At 37.1% G+C, this 12206-nt stretch overlaps 1 protein-coding gene across 2 annotated transcripts in view; it reads left to right on the top strand.

Annotated features, from left to right (window-relative positions):
- The first annotated feature begins 323 nt into the window (after positions 1-323).
- The window catches only part of SHC3 (SHC adaptor protein 3), a 69348-nt gene continuing 57465 nt past the window's right edge, over positions 324-12206 (top strand). Inside the window, exons 1-6 of one of the 2 annotated variants that reach the window (XR_013943855.1) lie at positions 324-462; positions 942-1134; positions 1455-1539; positions 2129-2283; positions 2418-2582; positions 6556-6914. Coding sequence is in view for 1 of the 2 variants with exons in the window: in XM_080574727.1 (XP_080430853.1) it covers positions 2043-2582 (540 nt within the window). In the remaining variant the exon portion in view is untranslated. The other variant, XM_080574727.1, reaches the window with a different exon arrangement.

The following is a 12206-nucleotide window of genomic DNA, read 5'->3' as shown; positions in this document are numbered from 1 at the left end:
ATGCCGCCTGTGCTGGGAATGGGATCTTCCACTATTTAGCAAGTCTTTGCTGAATGAGTCATCAGAGCCGGCTGGTATTGGCTGGGCTGGTGAGCACCCAAGGGATTGCCTGGCAGAGGCTGCGAGGCCTCGCTTCATTCACAGAAATGTGGGGATGCTAGCCAGCCCTTCCATTCACACACACTGCGTCTCATTCACATTTTGCAGTTTTGCTAGCCGCTTCTAATGAAGAGAGCCATTTGGGAGCGATAGGGTTTTCTGGGCAGTAGAGACAAGTAGAAATAAGCCATGGTGTGTACGTTTGCTGTTGCTATGCTAGGAGGATGAAGAGAGGAATGAATGCTGTGTGGATGCTGTGGCAGGTTTGCAGTGTGGTGATGAGAGGCTATTCCGCAGATCACTAGATACCTGCCTTTACACTGACTAGGACATTGCCATTATTCATCACTGCGGGGATAAGAGGTGCTGACTTAATTTACTGTCATGAATATACTAATTAAATACCTGTATTTAAGCTGTTTTGGCATATTTGCACTTTGAATACTGCAGCCTTTAGTTACGGAAGAAGGAAAGAATACCAGATGATTTTTCCTTTAAAATGTGCTGCAGTTAGTCAATTGTTTAAAAAACAACTTTGCACAGTGAAACTCCTCTGGTCTGAATTTGATTTTAATGCAGTGTGTATTGCCCAACGTCTAAAAGATATTTTGCAAAGAAGCTCAATTTATAGAAAAAAGCCTATGGTTTGTGATGGGCACTGTATTTCACAATGTTGTATAAATTTTGTATTAAAAAAAAAAAAAAGAAAAAAAAAGAACAAGAACAAAAAGAGAGAAATGAAATATCTGTTTTCTTCATATTTTTTCTACTCCTCATATTAACTGTTTGTGACTGACTTGATGTTTAATAACAGCTGGTGTGTTTTTTTTTCTTTACTGCAGGACATCTGTTTGCTGGTAAATGGACTTTTGAATATTCTCTTAGTACTTTCCAGTTTTTCAGAATTATAAGAAATATTCCAGTGAATTGAAGATCTATTTCACATTTTTCTTCAGAGTGAATATCAGTGGTGAAAGAAAAACATCTCTGACGCTTGTTGTCGGACATCAGAAAAATACTTTTCTTCACACATAGGTACTTTATGTAATCCTGCATTAAAATAGAAGGTGGCTTTGGAGTAACAGAGGAGAAGGATTACTTTCTCTATAAAAAATTGGATGTGACAATTTCTGTGAGAAACAGCATTGACACAAATGCATTTGTAAAATCTGTTATGCTGCTTTTGTGAAAGAAAATGTGTATTTTCTTTACTTCTGTCATCTGCTTTTAAAATACTTGTGTTCTTAAAGGTATTCTGAAAACCAAGGTATCTGTGCTTTGCTGGGGGGAAAAAGGGGAATGCATATGTGTGTATATTAACCAGATATTTGTTATCTAATTGTGTCTTCTTTTAGATTCACAAATATGTGAGGTGGAAGAATATTTAAGCAGAAGAATAAAGTGTGGTGTTTTACAAAGGCTGTTAATTCCTTTTTAAAGGTAATTGCCTTTGGTATCAAGAGGGATGGTGGGGGGGAGGAATTAAATGTTGGAAGGAAATATCTGTTTGAGGAGATAGGAAAAGGAAATTTGAGAATTGATTGGTGCTGGTGTGCTGTAAGTGGGTGGATGGCTTTTTTTCTTTCTTTTTTTTTTTTTTTTTTGCTACAGGAAGTGATTTGCAGTGTTCACTGAGCCTTTTGTTGAAAAGGGTCCTTCTCATTTGTGTGAGTCATGCTTTTGCTGTGAGCGAGTTGGCAGCTCTAAGCAGGACTGGGATCTCTGTCATAGAAAACTGTTACTTCACCCAACCTTAACGTGGAACCAAAAGAAATTTCTTAAATATATCTATTTTTTTGTTCTTCCTTATACTCCTTGCTTTTTTACCCCGAAATCTTGTTATCTGTCCGTGTTGCTATGAATCGCCTGCTATGTTAGCACAGGCATCTCCTGCGTTGGCATCAGATTTGCCAGAACATATGCAGGAAACTAGATAGAAGGGCATGCTTCAACGTACCAAGTATAACCGCTTCAGGAATGATTCGGTGACATCAGTTGATGATCTTATTCACAATTTGTCCATGAACAGCAAGGTCTCAGCAGTTGCTACGACTTCAACAGCACCTTCATACCTGGTCTCGCCAGAGGTTCTCCGCAAGGACCAAGAAGATGGACCCACAACCCTGTGTACCCTCATCCATAAAGTGTCCCACTTGAAACTCTCTAACACAGGCAACCTTTTGGGTATCAAAAACCTGTCCTCTGCAGTAAAGGAGCTTGCTGTCTCCAAGTTGCAGGGAAGCTCGAGTGCTTCTAGCTCAGCAGCAGGAGCTTCAGACAACACATGTAACCTTGTCTCTGCTACTTCGTGTTCTCAGCAGGACCTGAGCAAGATGAGTATGGGGAAAAAAACACCATCAGAGGAAATGCACCCGGGAGGTGAAGACTGGAATCAAAGTAGCAGTTTTGTCAATAAACCCTCTCGAGGATGGCTGCACTCGAGTGAGAAGATCCTGGGACCTGGTGTGACGTACATTGTGAAGGTTGGTCTGATTTCTTCCATTCTCTGTTTTTATCAATGAAAAATTCTCTGCTGGTTTTGATGACAGGCTAGACAGGCTGAAAGGATCTCTATTTGTATGCTCCGTTTTTTTCTGTGCATAATGCATGGTATGTAAATGCAGGAAGGCAGGGTTCGAAAGCAGTGCTAATTTCTTATATTAGAGCAAATCTGCAAATAGGCTTTTTGTCAGATAATGTTCTAGTGCTGGGTAAAAATATTGTTTTTAAGCTAAAAGCTTTTTTCTTACTTTTCTGGTTGTTCCCCCCTCCCCCCCCCCCCCCCCCCCCCCCTTCCGAATTTAGGTTTTCAGTGTTATCTAGCATACTGTATATATATTGGATACATAGGCTTCCAATATGTCTGGTGCAATCTACAGTAGGAAAGAAAGACACCTTGATGTATGAAGAACTGTTTATCTTGCATGATATTTCGGTTTCAAAACGCCTTTAAGGGCATAGGATATGTTTTTAAACTAAAAATATATTTGAAATCTTGGAACACTAAGGCACAGAGTGTAATACTTATCATGTTCCACAAATAGAAATACCGTTTTGGGTAGAGCAGGAAAATGCAGCTTTTTTTACATAATGAGAATTCAGCCACCTTAAATGTTATTGCTCTTTTCAGTTCATTGATGTCAAGTACAGCAAATCATAAGTTCCTAAGGTAATGTTTTTGTACGCGTTGAAAGCATTTTGAAATGACCTATTACATTAGAGCCTTTAAGAATAAGGTATATGCAGTGTTTTTTGTAGTCAGGTAAGATACTAGTTACACCTGCCAACACAGTCTGAACTAAGTGTAAAAACAGTGTTATTGTCCAGAATTCATTCTTCAGTCACCATGCTGTATTTGCTGAGTGGCTTTTGCATATTAAGTGTTAAACTGTTTAGTAGCAGGCTATTAGTAAGATTACAAGTCTATTTTAATCTTCTTTTTGGTGTAAAAGTCACGGCATGACTTTGTATCAGGATGCTTTAAAACTGAATGACAGCCTTGTCGCTTAACTCTTAACAGTTTTTCTCAGGTCTCATTATCCATAGCAGGGTGCCTATTTGACAGTTAAACTCTAAGAAGCAGTTTTCATTTCTTTCTGTTAGTAGTACATTTTGTAAGTGACGGTGGACTGAGTCAGTTGGCCAATTCAGAGCACCAGAACTCTGAAATAGCACTTTTTGACTATTTTGAATTTTACTGGGACAACGAAAGAAAAGGAATGTCAGTGCTACCTTTCAGAATACAAACTGCTGCTCTGTTACTGTTCGAGAAGTGTCTAGATAAAAATGTCCCACTGATGCTAGATGTGGTGTGGAGACCCTGTCCTTCTCTTGCACTGAGATATTTTAGTTGACTAACGATCATTACATATTCTCCCATTATCTCAGGAAATTCAGCTGTTTTATTTGTTATTTTGCTAAATAGACAGACATTCACTGTGAGAATTTACTGCTGCTGTTTGTTTTACCTGAAAACAAATACAGTATTCATTTTCTAAATTTTTCAGTGGTTGACTTTATGTATGCCAGAGGAAACTAAAATGCTTGACTTGAAAAGAAAATTAAAATTATGTACATGTCGACTTACATTTAAAATTATACATGAACCCATATCTAATACTCATACTAGGTACTGATACTAGAATAAGTATTTTAATTAGTGCATCTGGTTTCAAATATATGTAAGTGTATTTATACATATCACATGTATTAGAATTTTCAAAACAAATCATTAACACTATACGACTTTTGTTCTTGGTGCTTTTCCTATTGTTAGAATTTATGGAATTGATTTTTTTTAATGGAATATTGTTTCTATTGAAACAGGTGATATTTTTAACTTTGTGTTCTCTGGTTAAAGGTTAAAGGCTAAAAGGTTAAAGGTTAAAAAGAAATATCAAAATCACTGGTTAATGAATGAATGAAAATAAACCAGCCCTGGTTAGGCCATAATTTGCCTGTTCATTAAGTATCTCAGAATTTTCCTTGGCAACTGCAGCATTCATATAGATAAGAATAGAAGTGCAGTTCCCACATCATTAAACACTGTTAGTTCCCAGGGCTTTTATGCATTCAGACCATCAAATCAATACATAGATAATGTACACTGAAGGGAAACATTCCTTGGATACCTCATGGCTATATTGACTATCTGGGGGACTCGTACCATGTTTAATTAGTACCATATGCCTTGCAGAGCATTCCATATGCCATTAGTTAAATGAGACAAAAATTGGATTTGTTGTTAACCAGCAAAGCTTTTACCATTTTGTGTGCAAATGTGCACTGGATTATATTTTCTCATTAAACCACATTCAAAACTTGAACACTATCTGCGGGACAGGGTAAATTGTCACTACTGGGCAGATTGATAACTCATATTGGAATCTCTTGAAGTAAGAGAAACAAAGTTCCTACATGCAGTGTATGACAAATCTATGACATTTCTATGACACTCTTTCCATTAATTTCTATTTTCTAAGCCTATAATGGTCAACAAAATTAAACCCGCAAAAGTGTTAAGTTTGTTAACTGTTTTTTTGGTACTGATAATTATTATTATTATTTTATTTTTTTTATTTTTTGGCCATTTTTTAAAATGGGCAGTGCAACTGTAACTCTCAAAATTGAGTGTAAGGTTATGATAAATAGGAACTGTGTCCTGATCTCTGTGGTCTCCTGAGGTGGAATTATTTTCAGCCATAAAACTATGGGCACTTTCTGTATTTTCTTTTTCTCCCTGTGGATTTTACGTTCAATTTTTATACATTATTTTAATGGGAAAATTTCTTCACAGATATATAAATAAATAAGTTGTGTAGCAAATTAGACTTTGGCTATAGCCATAACCTGAGACTTAAAGTGATGAGGCACAGATATTTTACTTAACAGTACTGTTGAACAGTTTAACAAATTATGGAATAATGAAAAAAATGAAATGATTTGCAGTGATGGAAGTCAATGAACAGCTTAGTGTTTTCTCCACAAAGGGACTGATTACTATAGAGTGATTTTAAATGTTCATGCTGTCAAAAAATCAAATACATACAATAAAAAAGTTCAAACTTCTGTAATGTAACAACGATTGAATGTTTCAATGGAATCTATTTGTTTCCAATGATAAAAGCCTACTGATGAGTTCAATTGGGTAATGGCATAGATGTTTTGAGTTTTGGTGCATTTAATTCAGAGCACAATCGACAATCATGGTAAGGGGCAAATGTACATCTGCCTTTAGGTAACTGACAGTTGGGTTTTGTAGTAAGTGCTGATGAGTTTAAAACACTATTCTTCAGCAGTTCAAAACTAAAGAAAGACAGAGCACTGTATATTTTATTTATAGTGTACATAATATAAATAATTTATAATATAATTTTAAAATCATGTATGCAATATATCCAAAAGAGCCTTAAAAAGAAGACAGTGGTATAGAAAAGACTCAGGTAAATCTCATAGTAAGTACAAATACAAAGATAATATATGGGAGAAGAAGGAAACAGGACTTCATCCTAAGGAAGCACGACAACCCTTGCAAATATCACAGTGAAAAGCGAACTAGGTTATTAAGATTATAGCAAAGTATATAGAGAGTGTAATTTCTGTAACGTTTTAACACATTCATATCTTGGGAGGAGATAACACTGATTTACATCTAATGAGGAAAACAGATATCTTCTGTGAAACCATTCAAACATATCACCAAGTGAAGGTTTCCGTTCTGTAAACATTTTTGCATGAACTTACAGGAATATTCTGATTGAAATAATTGAGAATACTGTTATATGTGGAAAGTTAAGTATGTGCTTAAGTATGAACCGTATTATTGAGTTACTTGCTCTTATTGCATCCCTTTATGTTGCACTATAGTATTGCCTTCACCTTACATACAGGACAGCTATGATTTTAGCAGATCTCTGCAAGTAGACACCGAGTTAACAAAATCACTTTCCTTTTTAGTGGCTAACCCAGACTGCAAAGCACAGCCTTAAATGGAGCTAACATGGTGGAAACTGCAACATATGCGGCCTTCCTGCAGAAGACCTCAGGGCTCTGTGGAAGAACATTTCACTTTTATTTTTTTTATTATTATTCTTTCTTTTATTTTTTTATATGTTTATTTTTCCATCTGTTTGAACAAGAATTAGTTTGCTGTTCATTTAAAATAGGAGCAAAATACAAATGCTTTATGTCTTTGCGGTGGTACTCTTTGTCCAGCTGTTTGAAAGGTACCCAGTGTACCTGTAAGAAAAAGAGAAGAGCGTTCTTTGCTTTCTTCATACTCCGTTAAATAGACATAAAGTCAAACTTACAACCTACTTTTTGTCTTTTTATTTATTTTTCAAAAATAGTAACATTACTGCAGGACTTGTTTTTTTCCTTTTTGATTGATGCTATATTTACCATCTTTCCTTGTAGAAAAATTAACATTTATTTTGTTTCATTTTTTAATTTTTGAATTCTGCTTCTATTGCTCAAGTTGCAGTGGTGTTAATGGTTTATCAATGATAGTTTGATATGACCTGAGCAAAAACCCAGCAAGTAGGATTTTGTGTATGTGGTTCCATGAATAAGGAAAACGTTCCCAAAACATCCTCTTTGTAATGAGTTTGTGTTAAAGAAGTGAGTTCTGTATTTCAGCCAAATGGCGGTAACAGCACTGAACACTGAGCCTTTAATTCAGATTGTGCTGTCCCATGTACCCCAACAGTTTTAGCCAGAGTTCAAAGACTAATGAGACTGGCTCATCATTTTGGATTTTAAAGATGCATGCATGCATTTCATTAAGGGACAGAAAAGGAATAGGTGACAAAGACAGCATTGGGTATATTACTTTGCAGCAATATTCCTTCACATTTGCTTTGTTGTTGTTTGGGCTGTAAAAGAATAATATTGATGCTTGTTACTCTGTCCAAAACCCCTTTTTTGATCTTCCTGCATCTGATATACCATGGGTCTGTTGTACACTGCACTGATATGAAAAGAGAGTTTCTCGCAGAAATTAAATCAGATCCTACAAGCAGAAATCATACAGTAGAGTCTTTAATTATAATATTATTCTAATTACAGGAATCAAGTATTATTACTGCACATTTGCACACCTTTCAGTGAAAGAACAGCACCCAACCATTTCAGTGCTGAAGGATCCAATGCTCAATATGAATGTCTGGTTGGCAGTACAGCTAGGGTATTTCCAAAATGCCATGGAAGCTTTGACATAATTTCTGCACCTAGGGTTATTTTGTAAGTGACACAATTGGGGCACTGTTAATGTTGATTTGAATAGCTGAATTCAGAACTACATTTTTTTAAAAGCAAAAATGATACAGTTTTAAAATCCACAGATAAATTTTGAAAATTGGTTTAGGAGGCAAAACTGCATTCAGCCAGAATTCTTTCTCTGTTTTTTCTCTTAGAAATTGCACTGTTGTTTTCTTTACTTGTCCTCAAATAATGGTTATAGTAAGAATATCATGTGTCCAGTGTAAAAATCACCCACAAATACAAAGAAAACATGCGGATAAAACAAAATCTTCAGACAAAACCCATGGCTTTCTTTGCTGCTAATGCCTTTGCTGCTAGTGGCAAGACAGGCTTTTGTCTTGGCTACAGGGCACTTAACCCAGCCACACAACCCATTGAGAAATGCTTCTATTAGCACACTAGCTGTTCTTTTGCTCTAGACTGGCTTTGTTTTGTTGTAGGAAGTTGGAGTGCATGCACAAAGTATCAGTATTAAATTTTCTTGGTGTATTCTATGGGAAAAATGCAGATCTGGCCTGGGACAGTGCCAGAGACAGCAGTCCTTCCTGGCTGCTGACGCTCGGTCAGGGTGAAGCATGCCGTGGAAGAGCAATGAAACAAATTCCATAGTTACAGTGAAACAAGTGGTTCAATACTGCTTCCATGCATTTCTGGACAGTCCTGCAGTATTCATATTTTATGCAATTCTGCACACTCACGACAGCCTTCAACACAGCTTCACTTCTGGCTGAGCCAGGCTGGCCTGGGGCAGAGCCCTTCATTCTGACTTGCAGTGGGAACAATGGTGGGGCCCAGTGCAGCCAAGTGCCACTCATCGTACATTTTAGAGAGGGATGGGGGCAATTTCATAAGGGTATTCTAGCATGTTTGTATAATAAGTGATAGCTATTCCCCTAGATTTTTTTCGAATAAGTTTTTCATAGGGCCAGAAAAGATTTCTATCTCAAAAAGTTGACTCTGACAAGCCAAGTCATGGCTAAAAGTTATGAAACACAGATTGAAAAAACTCTTTGAAAGTAAATGAAAGTGTCAAGCAAGAATACAAAACAAGTAAAAATAAATGAGGTGCAGAGAGACACAAAGAAAATAGTGTGAGGTAAACAGAAAAGTCTGAGGTAAACAGAAAAGTCTGCTTAGGCTTTTTTTTTTTTCTCTCTTTTCCCCCACAACACAACCACATGATATTTACTGTCAGAGGGTTTTTTGTCTCTTTCTCTCTCTCTCTCTGTATCTCTCTCTCTCCTTTTTTTTTTTTTAAAAAATCTCAGACCAAATCCTGAAATCTGATACAATAATTGACCAAATACCAGAAATAACAAGGACAAAACTGAAACAGATATACAGTATCTTGGGGACTGCTTGGCACCATTTGTGTCCTGGATTTGCTGTTGTACTAATAAGCCTTTATTCCCATATTTTGCTCTTCTTAGCACAGAAATGATACAAGGGAGGGCATGTCTCACCGGAAACCGGCATCCTGAGTGGCATTTGACACTGTATGACTCTGATGAAGCAATTGTCGAAAACAGAGCTGTCCCTTTGCTTATAGACAAGCTTCTTCAGTTTGCCACAGGGTGTTTTAAAAGTACCCTTAGCTCCACTAGAAATAAAGTGTTTCCAAAATGATACTGTCTCCACCCAATACGTGGGCCAGACTTTATTTCCAGGTGTTGAGCACCGTTGCTGCAGTTTCACTCACTTTGGCCTGCTTCTCTGCTGAAGTGTGAGCAGGAATGGAGAGAAGAGGCCGGGTGGGCAAGCTGTGGTGAGTTCCAGTGTGAGGTTGCCCTACAAACATGGTGAAAAAAGTACTGTCCAGGTGTGGGGAATCTACCCCAAAGTGGGCTAGAGGCAGCAGCTAGGAAGCGGTGGCACCCCGGCCTACTCCTACTCCTACTCCTCTTACCCTAATCATGTTGGGGCAGGACAAAAACCCACAGGATTAATGAGCTTGACAAGGGCCAAGTTTGAAACCTCGCTGCTCTGCTGGCAGCACAGCAATAAGTTTTGCTCATGTTAGAGACTTTGTCTGGTGTATTTTGATGGCTTGATATTAGCAATATTTATGGTTTTATTATTATTATTTTTTATTTTTATTTTTTAGCTCAGAGTTCTTAAATTCAGTACAGGTTGTTCAGTGGTAGGCAGAGTTTGCTATGTGATAGATGTCTGCAGAACTAGAACTGATGCTCAGCCTTTAGAGGTTGGTGCAGCAGACTTTTCAAGTTGAAACAGGGATGAGACTACTTAAAATATTTTTAAGAATGAGGTATTGATTACCCCTGGATTTGACATCATTTGTAGCCATTCCTTTGTTACAGCAATAGTTATATTGGATAAATATCAGGTCCACGCCAGATGAGAAAACTCAAAATACTGATTGTTGAAGATGTATCTTTCTGTCATTTTGGACCTTGTGTAAACAAATTTTATAGTCAAAAATAAACAGAGACCACTAAGTAAATAGAACCATTACCTCGCCTGAAGGATGTGCAGTTCTGCCACAGAGCCGAAAGCAGAGCTGATCTGTGGGGAAGGAGCTGGGTGCTGGAGGTGCCCTGCCTGAGCTAGCTTTGGACTCAGGGACCCTGGCAAGGGTTGTGGGGAGGGATCCTGGCAAAGCTGGTGGGCCTCCAGTCCCTTACGGGAGTCCTTGTGGACCCCTAGCCTTCCAGGGTTCTTCAGGGCCTCCCTGCTGCATGAACAGGCTGTAGAGATTTGTTGTGCTTTAAGTCTGGCCCGTGATGCCTCTAACCTTATGTCCTCTGTTCTGCACACTGGAAGTCATACGTGGAGTGCTCTTATTGCAAACACAACTATCGAGTACATTTTCTTAAGAGCAAGAAAGTTGAAGATTGGTAAAGATTCAGGTATAAAAACGTGTTTTAATTGCTAGACTCATGTGACGAAAACCAGGGGTACCTGTACCATTGATATATGAAAGGACTCTCTTTCCCTCCCTGTGTATTTTGGATTGTCTGTTTTAACACTGACCCTGTCCTTCCAAAATCACACCTTCAAATGTACAATTTTGAAAACATCAGTATAGCTTTTCAGAAACTTAGCTCAGGTTTAGACTCAGCTTAGTGGAAAAGCACCTGTTACATCTTCCACCTTCTGTCTCTGTGCTTTAATAATACTCCTCATTAAGCAGTTCTACTTAATTTCTAAGGTAATGTAAGTTATTTTTTAAAGGGATATATCTACAGTCTCTGTATTTATGGTTTTGAATATCTAATTAAGATGTTCAGCTATTGAAGCATAATGTTTTGGCTGCAGAAGCTTTTGCATGTTTGTGTTAGAGGAAATCTGATGCAGAACATAAGCTGCTACAGCTAATCTTCATGGTTCTTTAAAAGGAAATATATCTTAGTGGTTATTCAAGGTAGCAAGCAAAACAGTCTGGAAAGTGTTCACTCAATTAAAGTATGCATCTGTGCAAATGAGACATTTAATTTGTGATATTGTACTGCACATTGTAAGTGATTAGTATCACATTGCAGTAACTGCATTCACCTTGCTTTATATTCCTTAAAAAATTAACCTGAAAATATAGAATTAAAGTTTTTACACATGCAGCTTGCTTTTCATTAAAATTTTTGGCACATCCAAAAAATAGAGGCGTAATGCAGAACATGCTTGTATATGAAATGATAGTATAAGTGGTTGTCCAATGTGTGCACTACTGATTCTAGCACTTATGATTTATTTTTTTAATGCAAAAACATGCATCTAGAAGATAATAACAAAAGAAATATTGCATGTGCAAAACTGCTGATACTTTTTTTTTTTTTTTTTTTTGGTGGAATCTTATGAAAGCCCAATCCATTTAGCATCTGCAGTGTATGAATATTTTTCAGCTAGGTGTTGGCAATCTTATTTCATCCTCACACCAGTAAGAAGTAAGAAAAAGGTCTTTTCTTTGAAGATATGTTGTTTTCAACCCCATTTGAGATGGAGATTAGAAAATTGACAGAATCAAAATTTGCTTCCCAGCAGTATCTTTCCCCTTACTAGCAAGAAATGAGACCTTAGAGTTGACTTAAGAAATTGCTTTTCAAGATAAGATAAAATATATTCTTCTTTCCCTAGCTGAATCCTTGGCCTTTTTTTTTTTAAAGGAGTTCTGAATCATTATCCTATGATTTGATTTTGAGATGCTGCCAGAAGGCTTTCATGAGGGAAAAATGTAAAACCAATATTAATATCTTGTGAAAATTATAGAGGTATCCCAGTTGGAATGGATACTTCTTTTGATACATTTTTATTTGTTTGTTTTTTTTTAGTTTTGTTTTGTTTTTTCCTTAATGGTAAAATGCCCTCCATTCTCATGTTTTGTGAAGCTC

This window comes from Anser brachyrhynchus (genome assembly GCF_964034855.1).
Source record: "Anser brachyrhynchus genome assembly, chromosome: Z".
Classification (NCBI taxonomy): domain Eukaryota; kingdom Metazoa; phylum Chordata; class Aves; order Anseriformes; family Anatidae; genus Anser; species Anser brachyrhynchus.
This window is presented reverse-complemented; position numbering and strand designations above follow the sequence as displayed.